We start from the raw sequence: 19,001 nt of genomic DNA, 5'->3' as shown, positions 1-19,001 counted from the left end.
CCTTCATAATGCCGAGCATGAGCTTTTCATTTATGCTTACCTGCGCATGTCCTCTCAGTAGGAAAAGCTTCTTTGAGGGAAACGCTAACTAGATTTTAATATTCCCAACTCAAATATTTAAGTCCTTTTGTTTCAAAAATGTATTAAGAAGTAAATATGGATTATTAATGTTCTATAACTATTTTAATACCATTTTACCATTTTTTTGTGGTGCTTTATGTTGTTTTCAAGGTTTACTATTATATAAAACAGCTGATTCTCCCCCAATTGATGCTGCTCTCCGGCAGCATGACAACAAATATTTCTATAATAAGCGGACATATGGTTTCGCAATGGTCTATATCTATCCCCATCCCCAGCAACACAAACACGTGCTTCACAAGAGCGCACTCATGCGCCGTGTGGTACCGTGAGTTCTTAGAAGATATAAAAGCCGTGCTCATTTGGACCCACAATTAGTCTGTTGCTGTTCTCGGTAATAAATAAAATCTCGTACTTAAGAAAACATTACTTGTTGATAATTCCCGTTTACGCAGTTTGCAAGGCAACTTTGTAGAGCTGTCAAGTCCTATTTACTTTCTTAGCCCTAACTGCCTTTGATGTGATTTTGATGCACAGCCCACTTGTTGCATTTTACTTTCCTTTCCAAAAACCTCCTAATGTAAATAAGGGTTTTGTTAAGTTATATCAAGAGCGCTTCGTCAGCCTCAAGGCTCTTTAAAAATCTGTATTTTCTTGCCGCAGCGTGCTGAAATCGATATACCTAATAGGAGTATGCGAAATTTTAGAATGCACGTCACGTAGTAGGACTTATAGGTTTCAGCTTCGCCAGCTTTTGACGCCATTGGCATCATTTATGCACGTACTCTGTTTGCCAAAGCTGCCAAGTTTTTCTCCGGCAAAAAGTCTGTCGCAGCCTTCCATCAAAGCGAACGTAAATAACTATGGGTCAAAGATTTAGTTTGAGCTATGTTAGGGCATTAAGGTACACAAAGAAAAGTGGTTCTTGGCTTTATAGTTTAGTTTTATTTTCACTTTAACAATATTATAAATTATACTCATAACTCTATATATAATACAAATCAAATAAATAAAACGTGAACGTGGATTATCTTACAGTTCAAGAGGAATTTACAATTGCCTTTGAATTCGGGAGTATGTGTTCAGTATTTAGCTTAACTGATGCTCGAGGATAATGCTAAACCATTTGGTATTTAGACTTATCTGATATCCAGGAAGATACCGTTCGCTGTACACTTTTTTTGCAGTGTGATTCGTAATGGCAGTATAACCTTCTATGTTCTCTTAGTGAGCCCAGACTGGAAAGTCTCTTGGAGGTAATAAAGCTGATGGGGTTCAGGTTCAGTGCATAAGAAGGGCGATCCTACAGCTTTTCGCCACTAAGACTAACGATGTTATAATAGTTGTGATCGGGAAACCGCTCCAGTTCAATGTAGTCCATCTCCGTGTGCAGCAGTTTGTCCAGCATTTGGATGATTTCCGCGAAGAGCGGACGCTCTTGGGGATCGTGTGACCAGCAGTAGTACATTATATTGTACAGCTCCCGGCGGCAGTGCTCCGGCTTCTCCAAACGATAGCCATCCCTTACCTAGGAAAATAACATATAATTTATATATTAAATCCATATAGACACACAAACCTTTCGCATAACATCTGCTGCAGATATTCCCGGATAAGGCGTGGAACCCAGAGTCACAATTTCCCACATCAAGATGCCAAAGCTCCAGATGTCTGATTTTACGGAGAATATATTGTCGTACAGGGACTCGGTAGCCATCCATCTGGGGAGAACACATATCATTGTTAAATATTTCTGGATATAGGGGTTCTGAAAATAAATCCCACCTTATTGGCAGCTTGCCCTCGCTCTTCCTCTCATAAATCTTGGATGTGATTACATCTCTGGCGAATCCAAAGTCAGCTACCTTGCATGTGTGATCGTCGGTTATAAGGATATTCCGGGCAGCCAGGTCACGATGAATAATCTGCAAAAATAATAATTCATGAAATAGATAGCACTGTATTTGCGAATATATAGTGGATGTGTGGATAACATACCCCTCGAGAGGTCAGGTACTCCATGCCCTTGGCTACTTGATACATAAACGAAGTTAAGTCGCAGGAAGTCAGGACATTTGACTTGCCATGGGTATTTCCATAGTGTCTATGGGAAACAATAAGTTACCTTTTATTTTAAATTCCTGTGAAGTTAAAAATGTGTTGCCTACCTTTCGGCGCGCGAGCTTCTTAGGTAGGTTTGCAATTTCCCGCGATTTACGTACTCCAGAATCACAAAAGTGGGATCTTTGTCCGTGCAGCAGCCCAACAAGCGAACCACATTGATGTGTGGCTCCAGCGATTTCATTACCTTAAAGAACCAACAATAATTTGGTTAATAAATGTCAAAAACAAGCTGTTTATATGATTTACAAGTGGGATTGCCTTATTAAACCCTTATGCTACCCCTAATTTTTATCTCGTCTATAATTTATTGGTCTATCAGGTTTCCTTGAGCAGCCGCAATTCATTGCAGTTAATAACTTGGCCCTGCCCCCCAATCCGCCCACTCCAATTTAAGACCAAACTTTGAGCCCACCCAGGCACCTTTTCGAGGAGCAACAGAGCCTGGTAATTTTCCAGTTCCCTAACGCCTGCACAATGGCAAAATGAAAGGGGAAACTTGAGGAATGGGTCTGCCACCTAGCCGGAGGGCCATTCATAATTTTTCATTGTTCTGAAAATTAAAGTGCAATTATTCTCGTTTCTGGGGGGCAATGGTAATCCGCAGAACATGATATACTGCCAGCAGGACGACCCAAGCCAAATGCGACTTTAATGATGAAGGACGCGACCCACACGTCGAGGACGGCAGCCCTAGAGTGGCTCCTTAGCTGCAGAAGCCTTTTCAGACTCACAGAGTCAGAGTCAGATTCTGATTGCAGGGGGCAAGGCCAGGCCGCATAGGTCTCGAACTCCGAAAGTGGCAGTGCGCAGGTCGAGAGATGGGGGCTCCAGAGATTCCAAAGGTTCCGAGGTTCCGAGAGCTATACATCCGATAGTTGCCCTCCAGCCGAGAGGATGCTGTGGCTTGTCAGTGTGTTTTTCCTTTTTTTTTTTTTTTGTTGTTTCTGGTGGCAGGAACAGCAACAGGAATCAGTTGGTTTCGAGGCGTCGGAGCGCACAGTTCGGCTGGTATTCGGTGTCCTGGCGCGAGGTGGTTTTTTCTCGTATTTTTGCAAGGCTGCGGCACGTCCGTGTTTACAGGCCGCAAGTGCTGTCAAAACAGTGCCCGGGCCGCCTGCCATGTGGTGTATTGTGTGTGTGTGCTTTGTGCAAGTGCTCCTCAGTGCCCCCAAATGCTGAGCTCATTAGCTAGCCATCGACTTTTCTACCAACCATCCGGCCGAGGCATAGGTAATAATACTGCATCCAAATGCTAATCGATACCAGCTCTTGTGTCACTATCACTGCGGTATTGCCTTGGCTCTGGGGGTCTGCTGGCTGTGAAACATCCCTGTGGTCCTTGGGCCGAATAAATACATTGTCACCTCGATTGCCATGACAACAGCACACTCCTTTTTGGGGGCGGGGGCCAGTATGCAAATGGCTGCAAGTGTTGAGGCCATTAAAGGACCCTACGTAAATGCGTGCGGAACAAAGGAGAGCAGTACAAATTTATTGATTCGCCCACGGAATGCACATACATCTGTATATCTGTATATCTTAGCCCTCTGATTACGAACAATTGTGCTGGGCGCAATTTGATTTACACAATAACTCCGCCTTTGAGCGCTGAAAAATGTGTGTTTACATCGTACACTTTTCACTGGATTTTTTCGGAGTTCGCACATGTGTGAAGAGTCCACAAAGATTCAGCGCATTTAATATGCACGTCTGACACCGGGATACTTAAAAGGGCATAAATTAATAATTTTGCCGCAGTATTTCAGGCAAACATTGGCATTTAACCCACAGCGTGCCCATACAGAAATTGCATTTCACACAGTTCTCCTGCACTTTCTATTAAATGTAATTCGACGAATAAGTTTCTAATACTATTACCGTGTTCTTTGCAGTTCAAAGTGCACAAAAAACAAAGGTAATTAGCCAACAATGAGTACAATAAACTAGGGGACAAGAGAAGCGGGGAAAACAAGCGTGGAGAAAGGCAACAGCAAACTTTAAATTAGAAAACTCCCCCTTGGAGGACTTTTTGACAATTGCTAATGACGCAGGCGTTTACAGTCTGCACTCCATGGAGTGGTCAAGCAATCAGGAAAAGGTAGCTCTGACATCAGGTAACTTCCCTTCACTTAGGCCAAATTATTAGCAAAGAGAAGGCTTTCTGAAGTTTAGCTAAATACAGCTGCAATTGCCAACTAGGTAAAGCGTACTCCAACATTTTCGAAACTTGCTGGAGAGACACATAAGTAGACTCCTTTGCGTTTTCATTAAAAAGGCAAACATTAAATCCAAACTCGAGGGGAATCCTGCTGAAGGAGCCGCCGGAGCAGCAGCAGGAAAGAAATTCTTTCAAAACTTTTCAGCATCGTTAATTTTCAATTTACAAAACTTTTTCATCTAACCAGAAAAACCAACTCACAAGATTTGCCCAGCAGCCCGCCCATTCGCCAGTTTCCAGTTTTCAGTTACCATTTCCCAGCTCTCAGTTCCCGGTCTTCAGGTTTTCACTCGTCGAGTTAGCGGCTCTGTCAGAGGGTTTTTCCTGGGGGGGGGGGGGGGGGGGGGTTCAGGGGCAGCCAAACCGATTGAATGAAAAGTGACAGGGGAAAAGGCAGCCGGGAGACTTGGAAAACTTTGGATGTAACGATTTTGTCGGTGTTTTGCATACCCTTTGCGGATGACTTAAAAAATTGTAGATGCTAATACGCCAGAACTGTGTGATTTCCCAATCGGCTTACCTCCAGCTCGGATAAGAGGTCCTTGCGATCCACTTCGGTGGCGCTTTCCTTGAGTGTCTTCACAGCCACGGTGGTGATGCCCTCGGTGTCTGTAAGTAAAAGCATAAGTACTAATGAATTAGGTTATCTAGTAATGGCTTTAAGGGCCTACAAAACTTGGGTCCTATTTACTCCCCTCAAATTCATAGTTTTCAATTTGGACTCGGGCTATTTTCCTGCCTTTGTATAAATCCAGAAATCACTTGCCTTCGTTTTGTATGTCCGTTCTACGTGCTCATAAAAAAGAGCTCTCAATGCGGAGCTCTGGAATGTGGCATATCGAGTGGGCGGTGGCTGGTGGATGGATGGCCATCCCTCAACCGCCCACATGCACAGCTCTGCACCACCTGAGCACTTGAAAATGGGGCAACAACTGCCGGATTGCATGAGCCAGTAGCTTTGTGGAACTCCGCTGATTGAATGCACAATCTGCTCCATTTTTAATTCCTTTAGGCTCCAGGTCGAAATTGATGAAATTACTATGTGGAAATTATGGATTTTTCACATTCAGTGATCAAACATTTTCGGAGTGCTTAAAAGATGAAATATGGTATTTGAAACTACTTCATTTGTAGTATTTCACTGATTTAAAGTCTTTAAATTTGTATTTTATTGCCAAACTTGATTGGTGAACTTTCTATATCTTCTATTTATTGGTTTTAGGAATTGTGTTCTATCTAATGGCTTTAAAACTTGTATCATGTATCATGTATCTTGTATCTTTCTATCTTTCGGCTTAGAAACTTGTATCTTTCTTCCCAAGGGCTGTACGGTAACTTTCTAAGCCCCCCATTCATTTGATATCTTCCGCACTCAATTAAAACTTACCATTTATGTTGGTGGCCTCGCAGCGCCAAACCTGCCCGAAGGCTCCTTCGCCCAGGATATTGAAGAACTTCAATCGGTGCCTGGGGAACTCCCAGCGGTCGCCGTTGGCCTCTGCGGCGAAACCATTTTCCGCCGGGCCGGAACTTCCTGCTCCGCCTGCCACGCAGCCAGGACCCAAGCTGGAGCCCGGCTCACCTGTCCCGGGAGCGGGCACCCCCGCAGAGGACTCGCCTCCGTTGGTGACACCTGTTGACAGCTGCGATGTGGCCTTTGAGCGACAGCATTGTTAATGGCGGTGTTGCAGTGTCCAGGCAAACGGAAATGCCGTCAATGTTGATATGCGAGTCGGTTTGCAGGATTCCACGGATAAAAGATAAAGCACACTGATTAGTTGTGATCCAGTTCTGCCCGTCATTACGTTTAAATGGTGACGAGCATGAAATGCGCGATAAAGTTGGTTTGACAGGCTGAGTTGTTATTTAACCATTATAAATAATAAATTAAATAAAATAGTTACAATAACCTTCATTAAATGGAGTTGAAAGATATTTCCTTGTGCATAGTACCTAATTTACTCAACACATAAAATTCATTCTCATCCACGCAATTCTGAACTCGAAATAAACCCGCCTGTCAGCAGCATAGGATGTCAAATTTTTACGCGCCGATTGCTTATAGGGAATGTTGATGACGCGAGAGGCTGCCGAAGTTTTGGCACTCGCTGTCAATAAATGCGAATCGAATGGAATGAAAGGACATTGCCGGCAGTCAGGACCCAAGCTCGCATGCAGCTGCACTGAGCTACTTTTTCCTGTCAATTACACTGCCGCTGTGCTGAGCTGTGGTGGCCACTGTGGGTGACAGGACCAAAGGACGCGGACGAGGACGAGGGACGAGGCAGCCCTGCTCTGCGGAGGCGTTGAGTGAGCCAACCGAGGTTGAAATCTCTGCTCGAGTAGCTGTCGATTAGGGACTCCGGGCCCTAAGCCGCAATCACCCCCAAAAGGGGCCCAAATCGATCGATATTTGCATAAGCTTTTGTGCATAGCTCACTAATTTTATGCAATCATTTCAATAGGACCGTCTGTGAAATATGAATTCGCGATTGGCATGCTCTGGCTTCAGTTTCCTGCCATGTCAGCTGGCAACATTTAAGAAATATCTAACGAACAGAAAAAAATCAAGTGAATTTAACTAACCGGATTATAGGAATTCTCTCAAAATGAGCCTGATAGTCTTGTCTTTCCGAATATGTACTTTTAAATTCAACAAGTTTCCTTTCTTTGATCTTTAATATTTTTTAAATAAGATATGAAAATGGTTAATGAACTATATATATTTTAAGTTTTAATATCTTTCTGAATAGTTATTTTTAACGACAAAGAAAAAACCTTGAATTTTCTTGGCTGTTAGTAGTAGTTATTATACAATCTTAACATTTATATATTCGGATTGTAAAAAAGTAGCAATATTAAGAGCCGTCCTATGCTGTTAAATATTTCTTAAATCAAAATTTAAAATGTTTATTTCAATTATCAAAGAATATTATACGAAATAAATTATAGTTTGTAAATTCAAAGTCTTCAAAAAAATAACACCCAGACTTAGAGTTTCATATACTTCTGAATAGTTATTTTCCGCCTAAATATTTCCTTAATTTTTCTAAAAATGCACAACAAATTGTTTATAGCAACTGAATGCAACTATCTTTTGCAATTTGAGACTCTTCAATCTCCTGGGAAAATCCCTAGATTTATGTATCACAGCAGAAGTCCTTTCACCCCATTCAAGCCACCGCTCTGCACGAAACCCACTGGGAGATTAGCGAATAAAGAGGGGTTCCTTAAAATTAGCTCCCCTCCACTCACAATGCCCAGCTGCTGGTCCCGCTCCCAGGGCACATAGCGATTGGCGAAGGCCACGGGGCCCTGCCACTGCTGCATGACCATCGAGTTGCGGCTGTCGTCGGTCAGCGTGCTGCTCAGCTGGCTCTGGTTGGACTTCTTGGCCAGCTCCTCCTTCTCCTTGGACTTCTTGAGGGTCCTGCTGATGGCGCACAGTCGTCGGCGGCACAAGTACGCCAGCAGCACGGCGGTGGCGGCAAAGAATCCGCCCACAGTGACCACAATGGGTATTGTGCCGGACTTGAGTGAGAAGACGGTGGCGATGGGACTGGTGTTATTATTATGACTGGCACTCGGTGTCGTCTCCGTGGGGACTCCCTCGACCCTCGTCGCATTATTGCCAGTTATCGGCGTCAGTTTGGTGCGGCTCCTCGGAGTGGTGGAGCTGCTCCTGACGGCCGTGGTGGCTGTCACCCCATCATCCTTCGATGGCTCCGTCTGCTCGGCACTCTGCTCCTCTGCTCCTGGCCCCGGGAAATTCGGCGGTGGCGGCGGGTAAAAGTTGGCGAATGGCTGCTGACCGTATATATTGTTCTGCGGCACCGGTGGGTAGCCACCTGGCCGGCTGTTTGGTAGGCCATTCCGGATGGACTGCACGCCGGGCAGCTGGTCGAAGCGCGGCAGGAACTGCGACACCACGTTCGAAATCGATGTCTGCGGTCGGAAGCCGGAGCTGTTCTCCCGCTCACCCAAGATATTGATGAAAACCTCGTTTTTCGCCGTGTATACCCCATCCGTGACGGTTATATAGATGAGGAAATTCTGACCAGCCTGGAATCAGAGATAAAAATCATTAAATAAATACATAAAATAAATAAATATTCCGCTAACTTACCCTGCCCGCCAAACTCTCGTTGAGCGTGACCACTCCCGTTTCCCTGTCGATTTTGAAGGGTATTTTCTCCGGCGGAATAGGGCCGTTTCCACCTCCGGGTGGCAGGCTGAAGCGAGGCTCTATGCCAAATATCAGATCATCGCCATCCGGATCCTCCGCCCGCACTCGATCTATTATCTGACCGACCTTCTCGGTCTCCGAAATTCGCCAGTTGCGCTCGCGAACATACAGAATCGGAGGCGCATTTTGATCGTGGGCCTCAGCTGCAAGTATATGTACATAAATATAAAATTAATTGTTTGAAATGCAGTTTTATAGCACGTCCATTAACAACAGGTTGTTGTACATAAGACAGATTCCGCGAAGTTACAGTACCGGTTTAAATATATTGATTTGTCGATGTAACTACATGCATTCAAAATGATTATTAAAGCATTGCAACAACATTTTTATATATTTAAAAAAATATATTATTTTATTATAATTATCTCTTACTTTAAGATAAATAATAAAATAATAATATTGTATTTTTTATCTATTTAAATCAATTTTCTGAGGAGTAACCCAAGCTTTGAAGTCATTATCATTTTGTGAACAGTTTTTAAGTTATTAAACTTGCAAAGTTATAATTAGGGCTAACTAAATTGAGGTTTTAAGCCACTTGTGGCCCAATATTTTGCATTATTAAGACCCCTGTTCTGTTCCGAGAAACCCCCAAAACAAAAACGTGATATCATTCAAAAATGGCATGAGTGCTCGTAAAGAGATTAACTTGCTTTGTAACCTGAGAGCAATCGCTTATTAAATCCAAGCCCAGCCAATGGCGACGAAACCCATGACGACAGCGCGATTAATTGGTTAAGGCAGCGACTGGGCCTGCACTGGCATGGGCCAACAGTTGGCAGCCAAGTTCATTCAGATACTCCGAGTGCCAGCTATTGACCCGGATGTCTCCCACTCGGGAGCCCCGCTTTGAACGAGTGCCAAAGGCGGACAAAGGCCAGCACTCTTCTTCCATTTGGGAGGAGGCCAGCCGTTGCAACATCTGGGGAAAAATAGTTTTTCTAGTGAGTAACGAATGACGAATATCTCAATATCGGTTCATTGTCCAACGAGAATGTCCGTGAAATATTCGCATATTCAGTTGATTTCTTTGCGCCCCATAAGTCAGCCATAAGCATCGTTGAATGGACCTAAGCGACGTGACGTGATAACCGGTCGGGTTGTTTGGCTGTTTGCCTGTGTTTGCACTTGTACACACTACATCTCTTCTGCTTCTGCTGCTGCTGCTCGACCTTCAGATACAAATGCGCACACATGTAACGAATACGTATACGTGATGTATGGCCATACGGGCCATAGTCTGGGGCCCGCAGAACGGCTAAAGGAGAGTCTCTTCTTCTTTTCAATATTTTTCCCTTCTTTATTTGGGTTTTTTTTGGTAAGAGCGTGTCTGACGCGGCTTAAGTGAGCAGAACGTTTTTGCTCTGCGGATTGCGTGGCCAAACAGGTCTGAGGTCTTGGCTGAAACACGCTCTCAGGCGGATTTAACTTTGTCCGCGTGTAAGCACGGCCTCATCCACAGCCACATCCAGATATAAAACGACTGCGATGTATTACGATGCTCGGCGAAATGTTCCGTTTCACTTAAATATTGCACAATATGCTGATGAGGCATGTGCGTGAGTGCGAACTCCAGCCCGACAGAGGTATTCATAAGGAGAATTATAAATGATCTAAATGGGGGATGAAATATCGTATTAAGCCTATTATATATGTACCAACTGACCTATTTCCTTTTAGTAATAGTGTTTTAAAACGAGATTAGCGCTTGGATACAATTTTAAACAGCGCTCTTTAATAGATAAAGTGTATTTCAACAATGTTTCCCACTGAAAATACCTAATGAGAGCAATAGTGCTTTTATTAACATCACTGCATAATAAATTTATTGTCGCCAGATAACAAATTTGATTTATAAAAAATCGAATTTAATAACCAAGCGACTGATTGGGCCTTATTTTAGATAAAAACAATTTCAACATACTTCCGGGCCATTAGTAAAATTAATAGTTCAAACACCTGGAATTAAACGCCTTCGATGAAATGGCATCCACCAAGCTGGTGGAACATTCACGGTCAAGGCTGAATGTACTGGAGCTGAGATACATTTATTTTTCTCGCCCACGGGCACAAATGGACCATTGTGCGACTTCAAGAGCGATTCGCATTGTTTTGGTTTTAGGTACCAATTACGCATCGGTGTTGTGGTCATTAACATGTTTTGTCATCAAGATAGGCGGAGACTATTGACCCGGTACCCTCATATTTACCTAATGAGGTTTTCTAGATGTATCTTACGGATAGGCAAGATAGCCATCCCAAGGGGCCCATTGTTTATTATTGATTAGAAATATTTTATGAACTTAAAGGTTGGCTTTCAAAGACTTACCTTCTTGGGAAAGCAGGGAGACCACTGTGGCCGTCACCACAAAAAGCGTTAAGAGCAGGCTCCTCCTGCGCCAGGAAATTAATTGTTTTCCGCAGTGTATTATCCGACTTTCGTGGTTGTGATGGTGATAAACCATTGCGCAATCAACCGCCTAAACGGCAGCCTGCCAGATGTCCGAGGACTGAGACAAGGTGATGAAACTTTAATTAAAAACGGCTCTTCACTGTGGTAAAACAAAGCGTATGTCATATGCAGGGGTGCGTGGGATGTCCGGATCCTGCAGATTCCAGCGTAGGAATGTGTTTCATTAAATGGCCGAAAGAAGACCTTTCTCTATTTCGTCATATCCCGGAAATATTACAAGCACAATGCCATTCCCAACTGGTTGCAGTGAACCAGGATATGAGTGTGGAAATATTTGAGTGAAGGGCACACATCACACGCTCAACTAAAAGAAAATATAACTTAAGACGCTGCGCGTCATGAAGCGGGTCGGCGATTTCTCTTTTTGACGTATACGGCGTCGGGTGCATGGCGCAATAGCAAAACAAACTGGGCAGCCGAGCACAGCCCCATGTTTGAACAGCTGCGGTCAACATTATAGCAGTGCTAACTGGCCTTCACATTATCGTTACCCAATATATTGTAACCGAAAGATACATAAAGCTAAGTCCAGTGTCAAAATGTTTTAAGTGGTGCGCCATTTATTTTTTAAGGATATGTTAAATATTGATTTCACTTTTTGAAAAACATACAATGCTTTGTAAAATTTGAAAATAATTTGGATATACTAGTTGGTTATATAGCTCTTTTTATATTGTTTTAAAATGGTTCACAGATCAGTTTTTAAGAAGTTTTTAAATGTTTTCACATAAACAGTGGTTGAAATACCAATACAATGCTTTGAAAAAGTTTAAAAAATAATTATGATATATTATATGAAGTTTTAATAATATTTTTAAAAGGTTCATATATATTTTTTTAAGCAAATTTTATTTATTTCGTCACTAAAAAGAGTTTTACACCGTTCGAAAAATTTGAAACAGTTTAAAAACTAGTTTGGATATTATATTATATTCATTAGTTTTGTAGATTAGCTATGCTATTATTTTGCCCGCCATTGTATATGTACACGCTCGCATAGTTAAAGACCGCTCGGAAAGAGACAGATAGCTTCAAGCGAAAGAGAGAGGGAATGGGAACGCATATCATTGTGCCGACTTTTGAATATTTAAACAATTAATAAGGACGCCTGGAAGCCCACAAAAACTGCAGCTTAAGGTGTGTTTGCACTTTATAAGGAGATCGCGAAACACTAGCCGTTAATTGAATTATATAAATATCAGCTTGGGCCAGCGAAAGAGGCCACTCAAATATGCTAATGATCAAATTCACACGCATCTTTTTACTTCGGTAACGATGAGTCATCCCTTTGCACATTATTTAAATTTGATTTTCATTTTCAGCTATTATTACTTTTATTTTAGGGTGGGATTTAGCGCTGAATTTCACATATATAGATTGTACACAAAGCCACCGAAACTGGTATCCATAAACTTTCACGGGCTGCGTATGGGGCGATCCCAGAGCGGGATTGGGACGGCGATGCGTTTAGCCACTCGGCGGACTGACAACTGAGGCTACGGCGGCTATCAGTGCCCCTGCCCAGTCCCAAAGACTGCGCCCCATACGATCCCGCGACTTAACCGCTCTCTGTCTCTCGAAAACGAAAAACTTGTTCGGTAGCCGTAGGAAACGAACTTGAACTTGCTCTCTTGTGGATCGTATCTCTTGAAAGCCTCTCTCGACGCTCTCAACTTATCTCCCTGAGAAAGAACTATATTTGGGGATCCACAGACTAATCTTAATTTAGTTATCAGTGGGACGCACTAGTTCATTCAGAATTTTTAGACAAATAAGACACAAAAGCGGGTATAGATAAGATTAATTGGAGTTTTAAAGTGCAGTTTAATAAGTTGTTTTTAACATTTTAAAATTTGTTTTTATTACAAAGGTGACAAACATTGATAAGGTATTTTTAATATACTTTACGAAAATTCCGTACAACATAAGGGATCCTATATGGGGAATTCAATTTTATAAGGATATTTTTTATACAACGTTACAAAATATTTCCTTGGAAATATACAACTCATTAAAGCCTAATCACATGTAGCTGTTACAAAGTATACTTCAAGCTCATCGTGATTTCGCTCTGGGATTTCCCCCATTTTCCCAGAAACAATGGAGCTTTGTGCCCCGACCCATTTATTAATCAAAGCCGCTATCTGTTTTACGACTATCCAATAACAGCGGTCGATTGCAGTAGCAGCGTCGCCAATGACAACGCCGAGGAAGTTCCAAAACAAGTCAACAGAGCTTTTCCGCAACAGCTTATTTACCTAAGTGCCAGCATACTTATTTATTTACCCAAATGCATCGTAAACTTGAGTGCGTCACGCGGATTTTCCCCGCGGACCAGTGTGAGCCAAAAAAGCGTAAGACCCATTCACAAGTCTTTGCCATTTCAAAGCCTGCATTCTGCGAAAGGCATAAACAAAACACAGCCAGGTGAGCTCAGTCTATTGGTGGCCGGCAGAGAGGTGTGTCATTATACGGGAAAGCATAATTAAGGAGGCGATTGGCCCATCAGCATTATAGCACAGGTATGAGGCCTGAGATTGAGTTACATTTTGCCTTAATTATCAAGAGATGGAACGTCATTTGGCTTGAATGAATCAAAAAATATTCAAACGAAAAGCTGACTGTTTATGTGCCTATACATGCGAGGTTCAAGTCAAGTTCCTCTCATTTCAAATGAATTTGAACACCATAAAATCACTATGTCTTACTAAAAAACAATACCCCAATGAATGAGCTCATTACCAGGCTGATAAGAAAATCGAGTGGCACTGATAAGACTTTAGGTCAAACACAAATTCTATAAACAAAACTAAGAGGCGTCAGTTGTGTCGCGTCTCTCTGGCAGCAAACTCATACGTTTGCTAATTAAAAGCTCTCTCAAGCCCGCACAAATATATTATGCGACCGTTTACCCCATAAACAATATATAAATTCGGACGCATCTGGTGCTCTCGCTTAGTGCATGCAGCAAATGTAGATAAATACTATCTGCAACAGGTTCCATTGGGTAAATCATAGGATTCGCTTTAAGTTTCATATATTCGTGTGCCTTAAATTATGCGGCTGAATATCAATTGTGTGTGAAGGGTGGGCCCCCAGTTTAATCCAACGAATCCCGCAGTCTGGTCGAGATAGCTCTCGAGTCTGCTGGGGCTACAAGTCGGCCATAAATTATAGTAGGTGTTAGCCAACAATGCACAGTTCAGGCCCAGCGTCACCGCATCGAGTGCAGAAGTTTTTTATTTCGCTTTCGGCCGGACAACCTGCACGGAGCACCGCCGACAGCCGAGTCCACACATTGGTTTTGGCCGCGCCACATAAATGGGCCGGAATTCGGCATTTTTGCCAGCGGTGCAATTTACTTGCACCGGCATACAAAAAGCCTTTATGTCTGTACTTGTGCCAAAAACTTTGGGTCGGGGAATATGTACATTTATGCTCATCCGTAGGCCCAGCCTTTCGGGTGTGTCTGTGCCTGTCCGTGGATTCAAAACCATGGCCTCTGTAGGGGTTTGGCGCATTCTAGTTGGGCAATGGCACGCTAAACAAAAACAAACTACACAATCGAAAGTTTGGTCTTTAAATCATAACTAAAGTCTTTGCAAACTAACACTAGATTCAAATTGATGTATATACTTGTATATTTATATTTTCAGGAGTTACTCACACTCGTTTTGGATTTAGCTTAAGTAACGCTGGTCAGCATGATGCAGATACTGATACATCGCCCCAACTGCAGTCCTCTGGTGGTGTTCCTGCTACTGCTAATCGACCACCGACTTATGGTGGACTCCAGTGTGCCAGTGCTGCAAAATCCCTCAGATGAGTACACTAAGTATGTGCCGATCGAGGAGATGAAGTTGCCGGAGGACCAGGAACTGGTCGTGCGACTGCCCTCAAACTCACTGCTCAAATACACATCCTACAAGGATGTGTCCATCCTGCATTTTGATGTTCCACCCGATTCTCGGACAGCTTACTTCACGTTCAAGGCGTTCGAGGATCCCAAAAGTGCCTTTCGTTAGTATAACATTAAAAATAATTAATCACTTTATAGCTAACTAATATTTCTCAGAACGAAAGTGCAAGCCCAAGGATGTCACGCTGCATCTGAAGGCGAGCAGTTACCCAGTTATAAGTCCAGAGAATATAACCTTTCCAAAGAACTTCTTTACCACGGACCAGAGGTGACTGCAACGCAGGATATAGGATTATAAGTATACCTAATTTTAAATTTGAAATTCCAGATTCAAGGTCTATGATCTGCAGTTTTTATCTGACGAGCAACAGCAGCGCATTACCATAGATGGGCCCCATATAGGCAACTGGTTTGCGGTGGCATTTGTGAGCTGGTCTGATCCCAATAATGACCGCATTGAACAACAAGGTAAGCCAACTTTAAAGACATAGCTCAAAAAATCGACGGATACTAAAAAGTATGCAAATATTTTTTGACACCCCTGCATGGTAAAAACAAAAGGCGAGAGAAATGTTTGAAATATTTTAGTTATTCCTTTGATATTGGCCAAATATGACTTTGTTACCCCAGAGATAAAAACATTTTGAATATGCAAAAACACCGATTGGCATTATTCTGGCTTTGTGCTTAGTCCCATGAATATTTATGAATTTCATTTTTGTCTGCAGGACTCTCAGCCTCATGTGACACACTGTTGTCCGCCGAGATGTCGGTGTCCCGATTCCGTCCGATTATCATAAACAATGGTCAGGAGCATCAGGACAATCTGACTAGTATAGTTTCGCCAGAGCCCATTGGAGCCAATGGAACCAATGTCAAGGAGGGACTCAACGTGTCCCGACCACTGCGCTCCATTCCGCCCAAGCAGCAGAAACAGAAGCCGGCTTCTGTAGCCGAATCTCAACCATTTGCTGGGGGGCCACCCAGCCGGGCTGCTCAGTTTCAAAATATCACGGAAAACCACAACAGCACACCGACCGCAAACAATGAAATCATTTACAGATTCTACGTGCCAGACGACACAGGCGATGCCACGGCCCGGATAACGTTCGACCAAGTGTGCGACGAGTGCCCGGCGGTGGGCTTCCATGTGCGGGCCAATGGATACCCGCTGGGCGGTACGGATCAGAGTCACGGTCACGGCACCATCATCCGGCCAAACCAGACCACGGAAATCTCAATTCCGTTCGGCGTGCAGCCGAATGCATGGCACTACGCCCTATTGACCTTTGTCAACGGGGCGGATGATTCGGAAATGGGTGCAGATACAAATCACAGTTTATCCTATGCCCTGCGAATCGATTATGTCACGGAGGAGCCGGCTAGCCTGTTGCAGAAACCGAAGATTGTGCTCAACACTACCAACAGCTCCAGTACGAATCCCTGGGAGCCAACCAAGTTCCGCCAAATGAACTTTTACTCGCTGTTGCGGCAAACGTACCGCGAGTTCTTTAGTTTCGACTACGATCTCCGTCCGGATGTTAATGGCACAGTGCCCGAAACACTCAATCTTACGGCACAAACCCATTCAGGATTCTCTTTTGACCTGGGTGAGGTGTCGGACATCGGAGGCACCCTGACCTTCGCCATTTCCATGAAGGAGGCTCACCGGGCCAGCCTGAGGATGAGTCCGCCCACCCAGTCACCGGATCTGGGTGGCATCCTGGCCGAGAGGCTGATCGGTGATCCCAAGGAGGAGGTAGTGCCCGCCGTCGCCACATCCAGCAACCAGAGCATGCAGATTGTCGTCTGCATGCAGCTGGGTGAGCCGGGCAAGCCGGAGTATCCGGACAAGTGCCGCTATGGCCAGCGGCTGAAGCAGGCCTCCATTGTTGTTAACCAGACGGAGAGCATGGGCCTGGTCCACGTTCCCTTCCCCGAGAGCGGGCGATGGTGAGTTTTGTAGTTCTAAAATATTAACTTATTACTGGGATATGAAAAAAATACGGACAAAGATTCGGACAGATTAACGGACATATAGATTTATAGATAGAAATACAGATAAGGATACGCACTGACAGAGAAATATAGCTCTGTAGAATCGTTGAATATTTCTGAAGTACAACAATAAATTAAAGACTCCATTCCATCCCGCAGGTATGTGACCATGGGCCTGTTCTGTCATGGCTCCGGAACCGCTCGAGTGTCCATAATGGATAGCGTGAAGGAGTTCATCAGGAAGCACCAGGACATGTTGGCGGATATGCGATCCCCATGTGATTGTGCAGAGTCCGCAGAGCGCTACGCCGCCTGCTTGAAATCTCCCGAATGCCTGGAGGCGATGAACGAAACCGAGACTCTGAAGGTGAAGGAGTGCATCATGGACGACAAGTGCAGCAACAATTACAAGCAGATGACGCAGCTCTTCGTGGAGCACCACAAGGCGGCCATGGAGCAACATGTGGCGGTGGAGAACTGCAACACTTCGGTGGTTTTCTCGGTCTCCTCCAGTCCTTGCGTGGCCGGGAGATGTGGACGCTTCGGGAGGTGCTATCACTACATGTCCGGCGGATTCGTCTTCTCTACATGCGTCTGCTCGAAGGGCTATCGCGGCTGGGATTGCACCGAGGACTCACAGGTTCCCACCAACATGTCCATTCTTATGGCCACTCTTCTGCTCACACTGAGCAACCTGCTCTTCTTCCCGAGCATCTACATGGCGGTCAAGAGGCGGTATTACACCGAGGGCGTCATCTACTTCTTTGCCATGTTCTTCTCGATCTTCTACCACGCCTGCGACGCTGGCGAGGACGAGTACAGCTTCTGCCTGGTGAAGATCGGGGTGCTGCAGTTCTGCGACTTCTACTGCGGTTTGCTAAGCATCTGGGTCACCCTGGTGGCCATGGCCCATATTCGGTCGGAGTTCGTCTCTCTGCTGCACATGTTCGGAGCCATCCTGCTGGCATTTGGCACGGAGCTAAATAAGCAGAGCTTGTGGGTGTTCTTGGCCCCAGCTTTAACGGGGATCTGCCTGATCTCGACCAGCTGGGGGCTACGATGTACCAAGTCCCGCAAGCTGTTCCCCTCGCGGAGATACCTGTCGGTGTGGCTGCCCTTTGGTCTGACCCTCGTGGTCGCCGGCCTGGTGTGCTATGCCTTCCTGCAGACCAAGCAGAACTACCACATCGTCCACTCCATCTGGCACATGGTCATGGCCCTGAGCATCCTGTGCCTGCTGCCCTCCAGAAAGTCCTTCCTGCCGAAGTGCTAGCACGCGGGGTACAGTTCCCACGCCAGGGAGCTCCTGCTGGCTCAGGATCAGGAGTTCCACATGTGAGACGGCTGGAAACTGGTGACTCGATAGCTTTCCCTCGCCTCCCAGGGGAACAACAACGTTACAGGACCTTATCTAGTTTGGTAGAATAAATCCTATCTTAGTTTGTACATAATAATACTCATAGAAGTACAGAAGTAGTTGCTAAACTGAAAGGATCTTGGAATTGATCAACTGAGCACTGAATGTTCACTAAATGGATGCACGGATAAATAGATGGATAAAGTTACTTACTCGTTACGATGTTTGTTTACCTATCCTTTGCCATACAAACCTATGCACTAAGGCCTAAAACATTAACTTTCTAGAAACTATTTCAACAGCCTTATTAAATTTAATGAAAGCACGCATGGAAATGTGTAACCAATAACTAATGGTGTATATAAATACTTGTTGTTAGATAAATCGCAGACTGTAAGGCTAGCTAATAAATAGGACCTAATCTAAAATATTGTATGCACTTATTTAAAATAATCAATTCAATGATATTCAAATTGAGGCAACTGATAAACGAAATTTGATTTGTTTTTTGTGGAAAACGTTGACAAAATTATGAATTTATACTTTACCAATAAAAAAGATAGAAACCTTACAACTGTATCT

The 19,001-nt window shown here is 44.0% G+C and overlaps 2 protein-coding genes across 7 annotated transcripts; one reads left to right on the top strand and one right to left on the bottom strand.

The window, feature by feature from the left end:
- Positions 1 to 1,003: 1,003 nt before the first annotated feature.
- LOC108026263 (tyrosine kinase receptor Cad96Ca) lies at positions 1,004 to 12,660 on the bottom strand. Of its 2 annotated transcripts, XM_017097122.3 has the most exons (11): positions 12,478 to 12,648; positions 11,002 to 11,182; positions 8,550 to 8,812; positions 7,679 to 8,485; positions 5,811 to 6,078; positions 4,944 to 5,032; positions 2,250 to 2,389; positions 2,080 to 2,185; positions 1,867 to 2,006; positions 1,661 to 1,802; positions 1,004 to 1,609 (listed from the first exon to the last, which is right to left on the bottom strand). In XM_017097122.3, the coding sequence occupies exons 2-11, from the start codon at positions 11,135 to 11,137 to the stop codon at positions 1,385 to 1,387; spliced, it is 2,316 nt and encodes a 771-aa protein (XP_016952611.1). In that variant the 5' UTR covers positions 11,138 to 11,182; positions 12,478 to 12,648; the 3' UTR covers positions 1,004 to 1,384. The 2 variants fall into 2 exon arrangements, with proteins under 2 accessions (XP_016952611.1, XP_043946889.1); XM_044090954.2 differs by lacking the exons at positions 1,004 to 1,609; positions 1,661 to 1,802; positions 1,867 to 2,006; ... (1 more) ...; positions 2,250 to 2,389; positions 4,944 to 5,032 and adding an exon at positions 5,125 to 5,461 and having other exon boundaries at positions 12,478 to 12,660.
- Positions 3,126 to 18,638, top strand: LOC108026262 (uncharacterized). Of its 5 annotated transcripts, none has more exons than XM_017097119.3 (6): positions 3,126 to 3,435; positions 14,802 to 15,165; positions 15,221 to 15,332; positions 15,393 to 15,532; positions 15,793 to 17,017; positions 17,222 to 18,638. In XM_017097119.3, exons 2-6 carry the CDS (start codon positions 14,850 to 14,852, stop codon positions 18,333 to 18,335), a joined length of 2,907 nt encoding a protein of 968 aa, XP_016952608.1. In that variant the 5' UTR covers positions 3,126 to 3,435; positions 14,802 to 14,849; the 3' UTR covers positions 18,336 to 18,638. The 5 variants fall into 5 exon arrangements, with proteins under 5 accessions (XP_016952608.1, XP_016952610.1, XP_050744439.1 ...); XM_017097121.2 differs by lacking the exon at positions 3,126 to 3,435 and adding an exon at positions 12,941 to 13,033; XM_050888482.1 differs by lacking the exon at positions 3,126 to 3,435 and adding an exon at positions 12,999 to 13,015.
- The last annotated feature ends 363 nt before the right edge of the window (positions 18,639 to 19,001 follow it).

This window comes from Drosophila biarmipes, chromosome 3R (assembly GCF_025231255.1).
Source record: "Drosophila biarmipes strain raj3 chromosome 3R, RU_DBia_V1.1, whole genome shotgun sequence".
Lineage (NCBI taxonomy): Eukaryota > Metazoa > Arthropoda > Insecta > Diptera > Drosophilidae > Drosophila > Drosophila biarmipes.
The sequence above is the reverse complement of the archived record's forward strand: the minus strand, read 5'-3'. Positions and strand labels throughout refer to the sequence as shown.

Bases quoted from the DNA above. Each gene is read 5' to 3' on its own strand.
- LOC108026263 (XM_017097122.3), bottom strand. From the start codon at position 11,137: ATGGTTTATCACCATCACAACCACGAAAGTCGGATAATACACTGCGGA. The intron at 8,486-8,549 runs GTAAGTTAGCGG...CTCTGATTCCAG, and splicing joins ACGAGAGTTTGGCGGGCAGG to GCTGGTCAGAATTTCCTCAT. The intron at 2,390-4,943 runs GTAAGCCGATTG...TGGTTCTTTAAG, and splicing joins ACCTCTTATCCGAGCTGGAG to GTAATGAAATCGCTGGAGCC.
- LOC108026262 (XM_017097119.3), top strand. From the start codon at position 14,850: ATGATGCAGATACTGATACATCGCCCCAACTGCAGTCCTCTGGTGGTG. The intron at 15,166-15,220 runs GTTAGTATAACA...AATATTTCTCAG, and splicing joins GGATCCCAAAAGTGCCTTTC to AACGAAAGTGCAAGCCCAAG. The intron at 15,333-15,392 runs GTGACTGCAACG...TTGAAATTCCAG, and splicing joins TTCTTTACCACGGACCAGAG to ATTCAAGGTCTATGATCTGC.